General features: G+C 32.6%; 1 protein-coding gene across 1 annotated transcript; it reads left to right on the top strand.

Annotated features, from left to right (window-relative positions):
* The first annotated feature begins 9,102 nt into the window (after positions 1-9,102).
* On the top strand, positions 9,103-18,337 carry LOC125843335 (casein kinase 1-like protein 3). The gene is made up of 15 exons (XM_049522568.1): positions 9,103-9,337; positions 9,438-9,478; positions 13,248-13,317; positions 13,638-13,786; positions 14,090-14,185; positions 14,534-14,604; positions 15,029-15,090; positions 15,170-15,233; positions 15,347-15,431; positions 16,110-16,236; positions 16,672-16,754; positions 16,922-16,985; positions 17,429-17,544; positions 17,722-17,896; positions 18,041-18,337. Exons 1-14 carry the CDS (start codon positions 9,262-9,264, stop codon positions 17,890-17,892), a joined length of 1,275 nt encoding a protein of 424 aa, XP_049378525.1. The 5' UTR covers positions 9,103-9,261; the 3' UTR covers positions 17,893-17,896; positions 18,041-18,337.
* The last annotated feature ends 615 nt before the right edge of the window (positions 18,338-18,952 follow it).

The following is an 18,952-nucleotide window of genomic DNA, read 5'->3' as shown; positions in this document are numbered from 1 at the left end:
ATCTATGCCTTTTCCCTATATTTAATTTGGTTGGTAGTTTAAAATTAAGTAGACTTGTTCAAATACTAAGTTGTGTTATGTTTCCTTCTAAAGTATAATGTTATGAATTTGTTGTGGTATGGTATTATGCTGGTTAAGTATGTGAAGTTACTTATGATTTAAAAAAAAAATCTATTGTAACTATTAGATATTTTATAGTATAAAGTATAGAAATATCATATATTTGGGGGCTAAATACATTATATCTCATATTTTTTATTTCTCTCAGATATATTTCTTAATTTTCAATACATTGCAAATGATACGTCACTTAATGGGAGGAATGTATTCAAGAGGGAATAAGAATGTATCCGACATAGGATTTTTATAATATTTTTAAATGACATTTTTTTTTATAGAAATTATGATATTTTAAATTGTGTATTTATATAATTTTTCTTATTTTGTAATAGAAGTGAGTTTGCAGGTATTTTAAAGATGAGAATATACAATTAATATATGCAGAGCAGAAAAAGAATAAAAATATACATGAATTATTTCAAAGTTATTGTGATTAAGAAGGTATACAACTAATTTATTATCGAAGTTTTCAGGCAAGCAACACATTCTATTTGTGGTATATGTAAAAACATGACAACTAATTATAAGTTACTTAATTGCATTTTAAAAACGTCATAATCTATATAAATGAGTTGCCAATAACAAGTAATCAATATCAAATAGCTTAAATACTAAATTATAATCTCACAAGCCATTCACTGAACATAATTAAGAATGCTATCGAAGATCTCATTTCGAGACCTGCATAATACTATCTACAATAAATAATAATTTTACGTTAAGACATTTATCTAAGGATTTCACATGATTATTAAAACGTAAATAATCTAATAATAATAAATTCTATCATAATGTCTTCTTTCTTAAGAGCGGAAGTCTTAATTGTTCTTAGTTATTTTTTTGAAAAACTCTTTTCTCTCTCTTTTTCCTTTATTGATTTCTTACAAAATAGATAGATGGGTACGTTATTCTCCTTTTAAAGGCATAAAGAGAGGGAGAGGACCCATAATAAATTGTACGGGGAGTTACAACTCCTTTTTACATTCCATCACGTAAGAAAAAAGGAGTTACAATACAAATAATTTCTCCATAACATCCAATTAATTTAACTGTTTAATATTTTTATGAAACTAACTTTTATTAAGTGAACCACAAATGAAACTTACATTCTCCCACTTGGCACACACTTATTCAAGTAATGTTTCAATAAATATTTCAATCATTATGTATACATTTAGAGTCAAATTTTTATTTTATTGGAAACATCATTCATTGTGATTTGAGTAAATAAACTAATATGAGTCATAATGGTTGTATATCACTTTACCAATATAATTCCTTCCATGTACTAAAATATTAATCTATCGCCCAACATAACCTTTAAATACATAATGGTCCAACAATAATGCTTAAGAGTTTTTTTTTATCTAAATAAAAACATGTTAGTATCATTCTCAATATAATGTATACAAGAGAAGACAAGTGATAACATAAACATATATATGGTTGAGCTCAAAGTGTCAATTGCATAATAAAATCTTTACATAAAGTCATTCATTGCTATCAATAATACCCATTATTTCAACAAGTTCAACAAATATTTTGGGTGGTAATCCTTTCGTCAAAGAATCAAAAATCATAAGTTTGGTGCTAATATGTTCAATTGTCACTTTATGTTTATGTATTTCTTCTTTAATTGAAAAGTATTTCAATTCAATATGTTTAGCACCCTTTGAATACTTATCGTTTTTAGAGAAGAAAACAAACGCAATACTATCACATTTTTTTCTAGGGGTCTAGAAATATTGTCGATTAGTTCAAGTCCTAAAATAAAGTTTCACAACCAATTAGCCTGAACTGTGAACTCAAAGCATGCTACAAACTCAACTTTCATAGTAGATACAACTATAACAGATTGTTTCACACTCTTTCATGATATTGCTCCTTCAGCTAAAATGAACAAGTATTCAAATATGAATTTTCTTGTATCTACACAACTAGCATAATCTGAATCTGAATATCCAATCACATCAAGATGATTAGATCTTCTATAAGTGAGTATATAATCTTCCGTTTCTTGCAAGTATGCAACACTTTATTTGCAGTCTTCCAGATTTATGTCTGATCTCGTACATGTATGGGAATACACTAGACTCCCAACGGTTGATGCATAAGGAATATCTTTCATTTTCTTACGTTTCAATTCATTCGTCGGACATTAATTGATACTAAATTTATCTCCTTTCTAAATTGGAACGGGACTTGATGAACATTTTTCCATTCTAAATCTCTCTAACACTTTATTAATATAGGCTTTCTGAGACAATCCCAATAGTTCTTGTGTTCTATTTCAAAATATTTCTATTCCAATCACATAGGATGCCTGTTCTATATCCTTCATTTCAAAATTGTTAGAGAGGTATTTCTTAGTATCATACAACAAACCAAGATCATTAGTGGCAAGCAAGATGTCATCAACATACAGAACTAGCATAATAAACTTATTCCCACTAACCTTTAGATTCCTTAAATTCAAAGGTGACAATAATTTCAATAAACTTAAGATATCATTGTCGGGAAGCTTGTTTAAGTCCGTATTACCGTATATTAACTTCTTAAGTTTACACACCATGTGTTCTTTTTCTTTAATAGAAAATCTCTCAGGTTGATTCATATAATTTTCTTCCTCTAAATTTTCTTTTAAAAGGGTTGTTTTCACATTCATTTGATGTAGCTCTAAGTCATAGTGAGCTACGAAAGTCATTATAATTGTAAGTGATTTTTTTAAGAGACAGGTGAAAATGTATCTTTATAGTTAATGCATTCTTTTTTAGTGCAACATTTGGCAACAAGTCTAGCCTTGTGACGTTCGATGTTGTCAATTGAGTCAAATTTGATCTTGAAGATCCATTTATACCCAACTCTTTTGCAACCGTCAGGTAATTCAACAAGATCCCAAACTTTATTATGTTCCATAGATTTTGACTCATCATTCATATCATCTATCCATTTTTCAGAATCATTACTTTTAATGGCTTGTGAAATGAAACTGGATCATTGTCAATTTTCAAATCAATTTATGATTCGTGTAGATAGACCGAATAACCATCAGAAATAGCAGATCTCTTTTGTCTTTTAAATTTTCTTAATGCTACTTCTTGTGTTCATCAATTATGACTTCATTGAGATTAACGGGAGCATGCATTTTTTGTTCTTATTAATGGTTAGATTGTACAACAACTTTAGAAGAAGTGTAGGGTAGAAAAATTGGTACCCTAACTTCTTTAATTTTTATATAACGTGGTTCTTCACTTCCACTAATTTCGTCATTCTCAATGAACCTAGCATTTTCAGTCTCAACAATTCTCGTACTACGATTAAGACAGTAAAATCTACACCCGTTTGATTTCTCTGGATAACCAATGAAAAAATCATAAATTGTTCTTAAATTCAGTTTCTTTTCTTGTGAGTTATAAACTATAACCCCTATCGGACACCCCAAACATGCAGGTGGCTTAAACTAGATTTTCTATCAGTCTAAAGTTTAAAAAGTGTCTTTGAAACTGCTTCAGTAGGAACCCTATTTAATAAGTAAACGACAGTCCTTAAAACATACATCCATAACGAAAGAGGTAAAAATGAATTGCTCAACATACTCCTAACCATCTCCATTAATGTACGATTGTGCCTTTCTACCATACATTTTGTTGTGGTGTATTGTGTATTGAGCACATATGTCATGCTTTTCAAGAAATTTATCAAATGAACCAGGATGTTGGCATATTTCATCATATCTTTCATAATATTCACCACATTTATCTGTCCTGATTATTTTCACCTTTCTATCTAGTTGTCTTTCAACCTCATTAATAAATACCTCTAAAGAATTTATCGCTTGAGATTTTTCATGCAACAAATAAACATATTCGTAACGTAATTTTCCTTACTGAAAGATGTAATATCAAAAGGACCACATATATCAGTGTGTATAATTTCAAGAAGTTGTGTGCTTCTTGTGGCTCCTTTCTTTGCATGTTTAGTTTGTTTTCCTTTAATACAATCCACACACATATTAAGGTTTGTAAAATTCAAATCTGAAAGAATATCATTTTTAACCAATCTTTCTAGTCTTTCTTTAGATATCTGGCCTAAACACTTATGCCACAAGTAAGCCCATTGTTCATTCACCAAACTTCATTTCCAATATTATGGTGCAAAGTTAAGAGAGTTTCGGCAAACATATTATCAAGATTTAATTTGTATAAGCTATCACAAAGAGTACCAGTACTAATAAGATGATTATACTTAAACAAAATAAAATATTCATTATCTAAATTAAAAGAGTATCCAGCCTTATCCAACTTAGACAAAGAAACTAAATTTCTCTAAAGATAAGGTACATAACAAGTTTCAAATAAATCTACGCCCAACATCAAGAATCAAACGATATGTCTCGATAGCTTATTTCCTCCTGAACTAGCACTCTGTGCAAATTATGCACATTTTATTTGTCTTTCATAATGTTGTATTTCATCTGGAAAGAGCCATACTCAGACGGTAATGAGTTGATGATAAATTGTGCAAGGAAATTTTGTTCCACTTCCATTTTCAAAAACTTAAGTCTTGCTGCTATGTTTATCAATGACATGCTCATGCATGGTACGTGAACCATCAAACAATTATTTTCAAGATCGAATTTCAACTTTTTCATATATAGTGTATTATTTTTTTTTGGTGAGTAAAATATTTTATTTACCAAAGAGATTAACAGAAATAAATCAGCCAACTTGGACATGCAGTCCCAAGTCTTGCTGAAGCACAAACAAAAACCATCATTATCTAACTAATACTCTTATAATTCAAGGATATACATTGAGTTCTTATAGTCTACTAGCTAATCTAGGTTGCCGGGATCCCCTTCCATGAACCTCTGGAATGACTTGTCGAACAATACTTTCGGGTGTCCTTTGCTTCTTTTGAAATATTCTACCATTTCTTTCTCTCCACAACCAGTATAATGCTCTTGCCATTGTCATTCTATATACCTGCATCTTACTGTTTTTCCCTTTCATGTTCTTTACTGCCCATCAAACTTCTTCCTGCCAGTTTATACTTTGTCTCTATATACCTTGCCACCCCAATAGTTTCCTCCATACCTTTTCAGCATAAGATTATTTGAAGAATAAATGATCAATATCTTCATCAATTGCATGACATAGTGGACATGTTACTTCTTCTGTTTAACTCTAATGCGCCAACATGTCTTTAGTTAGTAGCCTCTTATTCAGTGCAATACATAGTATAAACAACCATTTAGGAGCTCCAAGGTTTGCCCATACCAACTTCCTCCATTCCACTCTCTCCATATTGCCCTTCATCTACTGATAAACCTCCTTGATAGAATATTTATCCTTGTTAATCATATCTTGTTCACTATATCTAGCTTCCTGGAGATATTTATGAACCTTCAGAATCCTCTGTACCATCCAAGATGCCTACTTGACCTGTACACCCTACACATAATTCTGTTTTCCATAGTAACTATGCACTCATAACACCCATAATCTGTCTTTTTTCTTGCACAAGTTCCATAGTAGTTTCCCGAGGGCAACTTTGTTCCAGGTATTATGTAGTGTATTATTATTTTGCCTTTTTTCTATTCTTTCTATTTGAGGAGTCAAAACAAAGAGTATAAAATATCTTTTGGTTGCTGAGCATTATCGCAAGCTAATTCCGTCACTGAATATTTCATTTTCGTTAGAGAGATCGTTAGTATCGTCAGTTGGTGCTTTGGAGTTTGCTAAGTGATTCTTTGTAGTAGGAGTGACTAAGGACTTTTTTCCTATCTCTTGTCACATGTTAAGATCCTTAGTTAGTTCCATATCCCTTATTCCTGTAATGAGGGCTATTATGTCTAAGAATCTTCCATGGTGGTCAAAGTAGTGAAAATACTCATTAATGTCCCAGCAAGAGACTTATCAGCTGTTTGGGAGGACTCTTTCACAAGTTTCAAATTTTTTTTTGCATTCTCAATTTTAGGAAGAAAAGTCTTAATGCTGCTGGCAATATCATTCGCATGAACATTGGGCCTACTCTGTTTGACCGATCCCAGTTCTTATAGTAGGACCTCTCTTCAACATTGTTACTTTAAGTATTAACAGTTGGCTTCTCAGTATAAAGTGCAACATCAAGATCTAAAACTCTGAGATGGAATTTGATCTGTTCGCACCTGAGAAGTTAAGATCGTTAAAGGTCGTAACAGAGGCAGAATGCGAATGAAGGGCAAATGTTGCACATAAAACATGCTCATTTGTTAATACTTCGAGTTATGAATTTAAACATACTATTAAATTCAAAATTGGTTTATGTATTCTTACATGTATATAGTTGTTCTCTTTTGGGTGAAATATCAAAATACAACTTTAGACATAATGCTTGAAAGTAATTTAACATAATTCAATACTCTTAAATGCATTAATTAATTTAATTAATTATCTATGGACAAATAAATAAAACTAACGATACACCTAAATTATCTCTTTAACGTAATGGTAATAACTAATAACAACAACCAATAAACCTTTGGGTGATCCATAAATGTCTTATAGCCAAAAACTTCAATTTACCCACAAGTTTTATATCTGTTATAAGCATCAAAATAGATGAATAATTGAATTTAAGTTGAATCATTATTTTGAAATTATTTATTCATAAATATTTGACCGCTTTTGCGATTAACAAATCTCATGTATGTAATTTCAAGAAGTATTTGAAACGATATTTTTCATTAAGTTTAGTTTTTAATCTCCGAATCCATCATCTTTTCTAATTAAAGAAAAAAACGTTACTTATATGAAAAATTATTAGTCCCTTAACCGTGCTCATGATACCACATGTAAGGATTTCATATGATTATAAAAACATAAATAATCTAATAATAATAAATCCTATCAATTAATAAAGATTGTAGAACTACATAATTTCCACATAACATAAATCTATAATAACTTAGTGAAGAAAACATACCACACTCCGTCATAATGTCTTCTTTTTTAAGGGCGGAAGTCTTAATTGTTCTTAATTGTTTTTTGAAAAACTCTTTTCTCTCTCCTTTTCCGTTATTGGTTTCTTAGAGAATAGAAAGATGGAGTACATTATTCTCTTATTAAAGACAACGAGAAGATCCATAATAAATTGTACAGGGAGTTAAACCCCTTTTAACATTTCATTGTGTAAGAAAAAATGTGTTACAATACAAATTCATTTCTCTATAACATCCAATTAATTTAACTGTTTAATATTTATGAAACTAACTTTTATTAAGTGAGCCCCAAATGAAACTTACAATTTAACTATAGAAAAAATATTAAAACGACAAATAACTCTAGATTTGGAGAATTTTGCTATAGCCAAACGCGAGGGAATAATCGTTTATATCAATACTGACAAGATTTTTCAGCAGGTAATATAAATATTCTAAGCATGCATTCTATTTCATCGTATCACATTCTGTTTTGCAAGACTAGAAAATCACCATCAATACCTTGGTCTAGGCGTGAGATAATTCTTTGTTCAATAGCTTGACTGTTTACAACTAGCTAATTAAGAAGTCTCAAATATACTAGTATTGTATCTTTGAAGTAGTCGTTGATTCTCTCGTGAGGTCATAATTTCTGCAAGCACATATATTAATGACAAAGAAGACCTTTATTCTAACTGAGAAAGAGTTACAAATTGTTTTCCGAAAATAGAATATAAAATTAACTTCAAATGATTAATACAGTATCAAACAACAAATAATATTGAAGTTTATTTTTAATGGTTAACAAAGTACCTAAATAACATACATACTAAACTATAGCCCAAACAAACTAATACATAATGCTAAACTTATATATATTATACCAAATGAATAATTAAAGTTCATTCCCTAACAACATATGCCATTAGCGCAACAAGCCAATAAAAAACAAGCACAAGATGATCAATATTTATTGTGCCACACTTTTTTTTCTCTGATCAATTGAAAAAGACAATCTTTTCTCATTATGATTTTTCATACCATATGGACCTAAGAAATTTTTATTCAGAGAAAATAAAAGAGAAATTGATAGTTATGTCAGGTTTTATGTTAATGAATTTTAATTTTAAGTAGGCCTTTTAAGTAATTGAGTCAATTTGTTTTATGACGTGGACTTAGCCATGTCGCATACATAATTTTAGAAATATATTTTTTCATTAATAAAAATTATACGGATAAACCCTTTTTATAATGATGCCAACATAAATGAGTCTATTTTTAAACGAATGCCATAAATTTACTATTTTAAATACTTTGATAATATATTCAAGTTTTCCCCCAATTTTTATTATATATATTATACATAGAGGGGAAAAGAAAATGGAAAAGAGATGACAATTTGGGGAATCAAACTCCCACTTATATTGGGTCTTAAGAATTGATATGGAGAATACTCTACTCGTTCATTTTTACTTGTCACTATTTGACTTTGACACACATATTTAAAAAATAAATTATTGATATATGTATTTTATGACACTATTCCTACTAATTAATGTTTAGTAGTGAGTCCTCAAGATGATACGAAGAATAGTATTTAACAACAAGAGTAAAACATGAAAAAATTATTATATTTTCTTAATATGTCAAATAAGTAAAAATAAAAATTTATTTTAGGAATAAGTGATAGGTAAAAATGAATGGAGGGAATAATATTTAATGCTAAGGTCAAAATATGTTTTTTATTTTTTTTATATATAAAAATAATAAGTAAAAATAAAAAACCTATTTTAAAACTAAGTGATGAGTAAAAATGAACGATTTTTTTTTTTCAAAAGACCGTCAACATAGTTATTTCATTAATAGAAAGTTAGAGGACTGTATATGCTGATTATATAATATGCAAAGGATGAAACAACATTGTCTCTTAAATTCAGGGGACCATTTGCTAAAAAAACTCACCAAAGACCATAAATCATAATGGTTGTATAGAATATGGTAAGAAAAGTCAAGAATTAGGAAGTAGTATTTCTTTGTCTTTTCTTAATTCTTCTCTCCACAAGGAAGAGAAGTTCAACCCTTTTTGGTTGATACAGCTGAAAAATTCACAAAAAAAAACTTTTTTTTTTGCTTGATTGAATCAAGAACTGAGTTGGGGTTTGTATAAAATTTGTATCTTTATGGAGAGGATAATTGGAGAGAAGTACAAGTTAGGTAGAAAGATTGGAAGCGGGTCTTTTGGGGTTATATATCTTGGTCTGTCTCTTCTTTTGTTGTTTATCATTTCTTGTTTTTTTTTTCTTGTTGTATTTTCAAGAATCTGATTGTTCTTTATGGTTTTTGCTAATTTTTTCAGCTACCCACATCGAAACTTTTGAGATTGTTGCTGTTAAAATTGTAAGCTTTCTTGCCTAGATTTATTCTCTTTCTTGAATAAGAAGTTGTTGTTGTTTGGCAGCTGTGTATATATCTGGCTATGCTAATCATTTAGTATAGGTTTGAACATTATGGGTGTGTTTGGTATTTGCTTGGTTGGTTGAAATGTCTGGATAACATTTTCTCTAGTAAAACAAGTTTGTTAAAAATGAGGAAAATGGCTTTAGTGATGGAAGTAGAGAAAACAAGTTGCATAAGTGACGATCCGAATCCCTCGAGCCCTTACTCTCCATCCCTTCACAGTTCCTGTCTCCATAGTATATTGCTAGATAACATATGAATGCTATAGGAATAATGTTTTCTTGCTTACTTAGAAAACACCAGGAAATATGTAAGAAATCCACTTGTTTTCCATGATGACATTTTCTAGGAATTCATTTTCCTTCATACCAAACACACTCTATAAGTCTCCCATCATGCTTATAGATATATGTACATCAGTCTGATAAGATTGATGTGTTATCTTTGGGTAGATAATAGTGGCATTTAGGTTAAAAGTTCAAAATGATGAATATTTGTCCAGAACCACAAGTTTTGATGTGCGGTGTGCCAAAGGAAAAAAGAAGTGTTCTATATGTCAAGCTTCAAGTTTTAGATGTTCCGCTTCATTTGTATTGTAATCTTTTGATCAATTTAGTTTTACATTGAAAAACACCAACTTGATGTCAAAAATTTATACAAAGTGAGCATGTAGCTTAAAGAACACGAATTTTAGAAAATCTTCATGCTCTTTGTTAAGTCATCCAATGCTGAGTATCATCCCATTACCCATAATTTCTCTCAAGAAAATGACATCCCATCACACCCTGCGTTGTTATTCCCAAACTTTTCTCCTCTCCTCTCCTCTGACTCCCCTCTCGTGCCAACTCCAACCAATATGATTAAATTGTAAAAGATTTCGTCTCTGCTACTTGGATATAATCTTATCTGTTCCCTCCCCCACTACAATATTATCTCTCCTCCTTTTTAAGGTATCGCCTGATTCCACTGACTTTTCTGCCAAAGAGCTTATGTTCCTGCTATTTAGGTGAATCCAACTCTATTGAACTAGCCTCTTTGTCCATAATACAGGAACCCTTCTATTTTGCACCACATTGTCCATACACATATATGATGTGGGAACCTTAGCTCATACTCCCTCACATCGATGCGGCAATGTGATGGAACCCCTGACTTATTTTTATCACATATTTGTGCTGATGAAATACGTGCCTAGGTGAACACGTCCTAATGATATATGTATTGTGAAAATTCATCATGAATTGACTAGTTTTACGCTGGCTGCTAACCTACCACAATCCTCCTTTTTTATCCGCGTTTGGCACCTGGCAGTCTGGCACCAACAATGTGAGCAAGCCCATACTGGCAGAGTTACTGAATAATCTGGCATAAGAAATTTCTCAACCTCGTTGCATTCCCAACCTTAGATGTCCTCCTTAAACTTATAGCACATGGTCCATCGATCATCAGAATTCAAGTAATCGTTTGCTGTAACTTCTATGACATCCACCGAACAATTGCCAAACCAATTACCTGAGAGTAGCATTCTCCTATGGTATTCTCTTGAACAACAGATCTTTTGAGATGTGCACTAGTATTATTATCCTCATTATAATCAATACGTACTAGTATCACTATCCTCATTATAATCAATGCATCTGGGGAACTTTTCCATTTCCTTTATAATTTGCTTCACTTCATCACTCAATAAGAAATTACCCCTCTGCCAGTCATCCATCGTCTAATAATCCATATTTGGTATTACTATCATCCTCAATAAAGTGCTTTCCTCTTTTGGAAATATTCATAAACGTTTCTGTAGTAGGGCCATCTAGAAGGCGGACATCCTTCTGATTCACCATCCCCCACTGAAAGTCGAAATAATTAACTTCCTCCATTCCAAATTATATCTCTTACCCCTTTTAATATGCATGAGAAATTCTTCATCATATCTCTTACTCCCTTTGTTTCTTTTTATATGTCACCTTTTTAGTTTGCACTTGCATTAAGAAATTAAGAAACTTTACCCTTCTACCCTTATTTAATGTTTTCTCAAGTCGAATTTTCAATAAATGATGAATATGCTAGATTTCAAAAATTAAAATGTATTTGGATGACTATTTAAATTTTTGACTTTATTTTTGGAGCCAAATTTTTTCACCAATTGATCTAAAATTTTAAATTTTTGTTAAAGCTTCAACTTTCAAGATTATTTTTATTTTTTCTCCATCTTTTATTTTTAATTTGTTTGTTGAGATTTCTTTTTCGAATTAAGATTTTATAGAATAGTGAATGGAGAGAGTAATTAATCAATGTATGAAGTACTCCAAAGAATATTAATTACTTATTAGTTTTCTTAGGTTGGTCAAAGTATATATTTTCAAGGCTAATTAACTAATATAATAGGAAGGAAATTGTAAGTTATACATTGATTTTATGAAATGACATGTATTATGGACCAACTATTTATAGAAAGGGATGACATATAAAAAGGAACGGAGCGAGTATCTTTTTGCAACATTTGCTTTCATAAAGCATTATCCTCTACTCCAAGTTTTGTCCCAAGTTCTGATATCTTGGGGCTTGTTTCTGAGACGCAATTTGGTATGCTCATTTGCCTATTGCTTCTTTGAGTTGGTAGTCGAGTCACCTCGTTTGTGTGGATTTATTACATAATTAACTCCTCTTTTTGTCATCAATATGTATGCACATGAATTTATCACATTGTCCTCCTAAAGATTATTGTTGAGCTGCTGGATCCTCCATCTGAAAGTAGGGATGGTAATGGGGGGGGGGGGGGGGGGCGGGTTGTGGCTTAACTTGCAAAAATTTCAACCCGCTCACTCCGCCGCGGATAACATTATTTTCATTTTCAACCCGCCCCGCTCTGCCCCACAAAGATCAGCCCCGTGCTGCTCCACAAAAGTTTTAAAATTTGTTTTGTTATAAAAATAAATTTCTACACAGTATTATAACTTAGATGCATTAGAATGATCAGATCTTTAATATTTTCATTATTCTACTTTACTGAGATGGTGATCATTACTGAATATTAATGACTGTTTAAAAAATTGGCTATTGACAGTGAAGGCATGAATAAGAGTTGATGATCTTAAATTGTCCATTGATTCATGAGCTCTCAAGTAATTGTATGCTGAGTCAACTCGTAATTATTCTGAAAACTAAAATCCAAAAAAAAAAGTAACTAGATTTTCATAAAATTATCTACAGTTACTTCCATGAAATTAGTTTAGAGAAAATCCATGCCCCGCCCCGCATTAGATTTTTTTCTCACACACAAAATTGAACCCGCCCCATTGCCACCCCTATCTGAAAGCATGTGATACTGATCAACCCAATGTAGTTTGTAGATTAATTTGATCCCATAATTTATCCTGCCTTTTCCATTTCTATAGCATGATGTATTTCCTGGTTTAGTCCAAACAAATAATCTTCCTTAATTATGTATTTTTCAAACAACACTTACAGTATAACTGATAAAATGCATCGAGTTGCGTGCAAGCTGGCCTCGGCATCACAATTGTAAAAAAAAATCATTGATATAATACCCAAATATTCGTGACATGGATGAAGGATGTGAGGATATCTAGTTTTAAGCAATGTATGAGTTAAAAATCTCAGTTGTGGTTGGTTATCAAAAGAAAAAATCTTAGTTGTGGTTGCTGGACAAACTGAATCAGTCATTTGACTCTGCTCTTTTTATTTACAGGAAAATAGGCAGACAAGACACCCTCAGTTGCTTTATGAGGCAAAGCTGTACACTATACTTCAGGGAGGAAGTATGTCTTCCTTGGTTACTTTATATGACAACATTTCCTTTTTAGTCCTTTCCAAAAAAATGACAACTTTCTTAAGTTGAAAATAATTTAACTTTATTTCCCATTTAACCCTTAATGTGAAGCTCTGCCACACAACTGTCACGGCGTGGTCAAGACCACAAGTTTCAAAAGTCTTATAGCCACACTAATGTTATGGCATGTTTATGACCATAAGTTTCAAAAGTCTTTCTTTCTTTTTTAAATTTCGTGCCTATTTAAACATTGCCATTTAAATTGAAATGGACCGAGTATTCATTATTACTTGTTGGTTTTGATTTCAGGTGGTATTCCTAATATAAAATGGCGTGGGGTTGATGGGAATGACAGTGTCCTCATTATTGACTTGCTTGGTCCCAGTCTTGAAGACCTCGTTGTACACTGTGGGAGGAAATTCTCGCTGAAAACTGTCCTAATGTTGGCTGATCAGATGGTAATCAGCATATTACATACCTCTGTTTGTTTTGAGTAATGCATGTTTTATGTAATGCCAAAGGAGGATTGCCTTTCTTTGGCCTTTATTTTACCTTTGGCTTTATTTAGTTGTTTAAGTTTGTGTGGTGTATGCAAGTTTGACATGTACTCTGCTGTCTCTAGATAGAGTATGTTGCAGAAATTATGTTTATCAAACATGCTTGTTATGAATGCCTTTAATATTGCTGCCTGTATCCCATGACATCTATCATGGAATTACACTCATAACTCTACTGGGTATTCTTTTCTGTGATAATTACAGATTACAAGAATAGAGTATTTGCATTCAAAAGGATTTCTACATAGAGACATAAAACCAGATAACTTTCTCATGGGTCTTGGCAGGAAGGCAAACCAGGTGATGACCTTTTCAGATAAGCTTCGGAGTCATTTTTTTTTTATAAGCAAGAAATCCCCGAGGACCAGTGGCACATGGTTCAAAACTCAGTGGATTACAGGCCCGCCCCTCTACCCTTCTCCACTTAAATACAAGGCTTTTGTCTGAGCCCGCGGCAGGATTGAACCCATGACCTGTACCTAAACTACACATCATACTCTGAACTCTTACCACTAGATCAAAGCCTAGTGGGGGTGGGGGGCAGAAGCCGCATAAGCTTCACGGTCTCATTTAACCAATCATTATTTTTCCTGGATATTCTGTTTTACCTTTGCTTTTTGTTTCTTGTTTTCCCTATTGACAAAACAGGTCTACGTTATTGATTTTGGACTTGCAAAAAGATATCGTGACCCCACCACAAGCCGTCATATTCCTTACAGGTGTGCCTATAATTGGTTTTATGCAACTTTCCTCTGGAAGTATATGATGTTTGGTGTTCAGTTATTCCCTTTTCATTGCTTTTTCAGTGACAAAACTTCATTCAAGTGAATTGAATCACTACTCTCAGATTTTATTTATTGTTATCATTTTTGTTTATATGATACTTGGTTCTTTGCTGTCATTAAGGAGTTAATGATTGGAAATGTGTGTATTGCTCGGAATTTGTCAAAACTGAATAGGTGTATCCTATTAATTTGTAGACAAATCCCACTAAGCTTCATCACCTAAATAATAAATGCCTTTTGCTGGTTTTCTGTTTCTTTCCCAATTTAAATTTTTTATGTTCGTTCCAATTACTTGACCAGTGGTTCTTGCCACTTCTTGGTGCTAAATTTATTCTTTCTGCCTCCTCTACTTTTACAGAGAGAACAAGAACTTGACAGGGACAGCAAGGTATGCCAGTTGCAATACACATTTGGGAATAGGTAAAATTCTGTTGTATGTTGGTTTCTTATCGCTGAGATTGGACATTGTACTAAAATACTCTCTTTTCAAAATCTCTAGAGCAAAGCCGGAGGGATGATCTGGAATCTCTTGGCTATGTTCTTTTATATTTCTTGAGAGGCAGGTGTGGCCACTTCTCCTCCACACTATTTCTTATTTACTACTGTTGATTTTTCTTTGGTTTGTTTTGTTCTTTTCTTTTATTGACATAATTAATTGGTTGACTTTCTCATGTAGCCTTCCATGGCAGGGTCTAAAAGCTGATACAAAGAAGCAAAAATATGACAAGATCCGTGAGAAAAAAGTATCAACAACAATTGAGGTCTATTTTAGAAAATTGGATGGCTATGTTCCTTTGTTTTTTAACTTGTGTGTATATATATAATATAAAGATGGTGTCCAGGCTAACTTACGTGCACCTGGGACTGATTCACTGAGTGCCTACTACATTGCTCCAGTATAGGTTAGGTACCAAGCATCTTGCATGTCAAGACTTAAGTAGATGGGAAGAATTGATGTCACCTCTATTTGGATCTAAACCATAGTTGCCAAGCTTGTCACTTCAGCTCTTTTATAGCTAAATGATCCCTTTGGGGGCGGATGACTAGATTCTTGTGCTTTTTGCTTTGAGTAGGCACATCTTTTATAGGTCAGACTAGAAGGGGCCTGAATAGATCGTTTTGTAACTTTTGTATAACTCTCATCCACTATGAGAATTTGGAAATGACCAGTAACTTTTTCCAAATTCTTTTTTTTTTAACATTTTAAAAAAAAGAATTTGGAAATGGCCTGTATTTGGCCATTTGAAATCTAAAGCTTCTTTGAGCATCAGCTAGCGTGTTCCATGCTTGCATAACCAAAAAAATAAATGATGATGTATCTCAAACTATTTTCGTGGTAATGGGTGCTATAAAAAAAACTTTATTAGGTTAGACATTCACAGTGGTTTCATTTCATTTAGTTTAATGGTAGTCAACTGACATTCAATTTCTCTCTACAGGTTTTATGCAAATCTCTTCCAGTGGAGTTTGCTTCATACTTGCATTATTGTCACTCTTTAACATTTGACCAGCGCCCTGATTACGGATTCCTGAAACGCTTGTTTCGTGACTTATTTACACGTGAAGGTACGGATTTTAAATTCAGATTCTAGCACAAGAAAAATGAAGTTTATGTTGCCACTGCATTTCTTACTGTACTCTTGACTCATCTTTTTGGGTCTCATATGATAACATAAAACAAAGAAGTCTGAAAAACATGTTATTGTAATCATGAAAATGTAAGATTAGGAGCATCAAAAGCTCAAGTATTGTGTCCATAACAATGCTACTATCGAGGGTAAACCTAAGCTCTGTAGACAAATTGGATTCTCTATCCAGAAAGATTAGTTCTTCAATTGTTTTGTTGCGTAAGTTTAGTACTACAAGTTTCTTGCAAATAGGCTTGATCTTTCTTGGGCTGAGTTCCAACAGACATGCATTCTTGTAGGATTTAGCAGTTATTCATTTAAGTTTTTTTTTTCTGAATCTGGTATTGTGTGACTACTGTGTTTATCTCATCAGGGTATAAAATGGATTATGTGTTTGATTGGACCATCTTGAAATATCAGCAGACGCAGAGGTCAAAGTCCCAGCTAGAACTACCTGTTAGTACTTTCATCACTTCATTTTTTGGCAGAAGTATTGTTTTCCTCGGTTTTAAATATTTTATTGTGTATGAGGACATCTGGTGTTGTATATCATATTTATAAAAAGTAAATTCAATTATTTCAATCCGTTTTGATATTATTTTCTCTGCCACTGGAAATTGCAGAGTCTGCATCCACTTTCTGTAACGACAGGTACTGGAGCATTGCCAAAAGCTTTAAATAAGCAAGGTAACTTGTCTTCCAGTTGCATATTAGCTCTTTTATCTGCTGATTCTGGTCTGCAAATATGACAGCCATTTCTGTAGAGTAGCATTGGCAATCTGTAGTATGGGGTTCTGTCAGTTTTCGGAGCTGCAGTATAGACAGAACTTATGGGATGTGCATGTGTAAAATAATTACTGTTTTTACCATCTGCAGGGGAGTTTTGACTTTTGACCTTTTCAGATGACTCCATTTCATCAGATTAAAACCTTGGGATCTAGCTCTTTGAATTAATAGAACTTTTACTTGTGAACTTCCCTCAAGTATGGCAGTTTTTCTCCATTTAGCTGACCTTAACCTTGTTATAGGTCCCTTCAATATCTGCGATGTAGAAAAGGAGTAAAATCTCTAATTATATATTTTGTTTGAGAGTTTTACTGATATTTAACTGGTTTTGTATCTTCATTTAGGAGGTAATATTGCCACACACTTAGCTGAAGCTTCAAAACAGAAGGTATCAAGTAATTTTGTACGTGGTGATGTATCAGCTACCAATCTGAAATCTGATTATCGTACTGGAAAAAATGTAAGTTCAATTAGGATAGAGACTGTTGTTGATTTTGTCTATCCCATTATAGTTACATCATTGTTCAATAGTGAGTGGCATTTTAACATAAAAACATTCGCCGTGTTCCATTTAGCAGACTTGTGTGTTGTATATGCATGTTGCAAACAATTGCTCTATTTTTCTAATTTGTTGCAGGTAACATTCAATACTTCTGGTCCTTCTACGTCGTTGGCTGATGCCTTCAAGAGAAGCTTCCCGAAACGCGAAGATTCAATTGAAGTTGGAAATGTAGGTCATGCACATAGTGGAAAAACTGGTGCTTCAAGCAGTAAGCTGCATTTCTTAAGCAGGATTTCTTCCAAGTGAACTGGTAGGAGATTTTTCTCCAATAAAATTGATTTTCTTTCCTTTAAATTGCAACATAAGCTGGGGCTTGTTTCCATTTACAGGCCATGGAATTAGTAAAGCTATTCTTTCTCTTTATTCTTTTTTTTTTTTTTTGGAAAAAAATTAGGGATTTTATGTGGGAGAAATGCAGAAGTCAAGGTCTACTTCGTGATGTTGAATTCACTTGAACCCCGTGTACCAGTAATGTATCCATCTCGAAATGACTATGAAGTACAAAGCATTGGATGTTACTAAAAGATGACCTATCAAAACTTGGTTGTCCTTTTAAGTTTTCTTCGTTTTGAATTATAGGACAGTGACTAAGTCAGCTACAGTTCACAATTAAGCTATGTGTACAGTGTTCTTTTCATACCTTTTTCTAATAGAGCATAAAAGTGACCTTCAAATGTTTGATTGTCTTATTTGTCTCTTGTCTGAATTTTATTTCTTCAATTCCTTTGCACAAAGCCTGGATTTTCATGTGCATAAGTTTTAATAGGTGCTCAAGTGCCTGAAAGCTCAAATCTGGTATAGAGCATTTCAGGTATATATTTAGTTGGTATTCAGGCTCACTCTCCTGGTCTTTAGCTGTGTATAATGTTAGAGCTTATTTGCAACTTTTCATGAATTTCAGACATTTAATGTCATGAACTTGATGATGAAGCCTGCCTTTGGTGTTGAAGTTCCAATGGGGCACCATCATGGCTCTTATAACTAATCAACCTTGCATTTGTTTATAATCCTATACTTGCCGCGGAGATGATGGAATTCTATAACCTGGACTCAGAGGTACTATGTGATTAGAGCCATAGCTTTTCTGCTCCTCTTTTTGTTTTATCTAATCATGTCTTGAAAACAATCTTCATACTACTTCATTCTGGTCATTTTCACTTCGACGAGGCTTTTCATGTATTTAGCTCAAGAATATCTTTTCATCTCTCCTTTTCTCCTCTTTAAAATATTGTATGGGACAAATAAGTCACATCATAGCTTTGATCATGTTTTGTCAAGAGGCTAGTTTGTTGAATTTGCTTGGAAG

The sequence above is a fragment of the Solanum stenotomum genome, chromosome 10 (genome assembly GCF_019186545.1).
Source record: "Solanum stenotomum isolate F172 chromosome 10, ASM1918654v1, whole genome shotgun sequence".
Taxonomy (NCBI): domain Eukaryota; kingdom Viridiplantae; phylum Streptophyta; class Magnoliopsida; order Solanales; family Solanaceae; genus Solanum; species Solanum stenotomum.
This window is presented reverse-complemented; position numbering and strand designations above follow the sequence as displayed.

Bases quoted from the DNA above. Each gene is read 5' to 3' on its own strand.
- LOC125843335 (XM_049522568.1), top strand. From the start codon at position 9,262: ATGGAGAGGATAATTGGAGAGAAGTACAAGTTAGGTAGAAAGATTGGA. The intron at 9,338-9,437 runs GTCTGTCTCTTC...TAATTTTTTCAG, and splicing joins TTTTGGGGTTATATATCTTG to CTACCCACATCGAAACTTTT. The intron at 9,479-13,247 runs GTAAGCTTTCTT...TTTTATTTACAG, and splicing joins AGATTGTTGCTGTTAAAATT to GAAAATAGGCAGACAAGACA.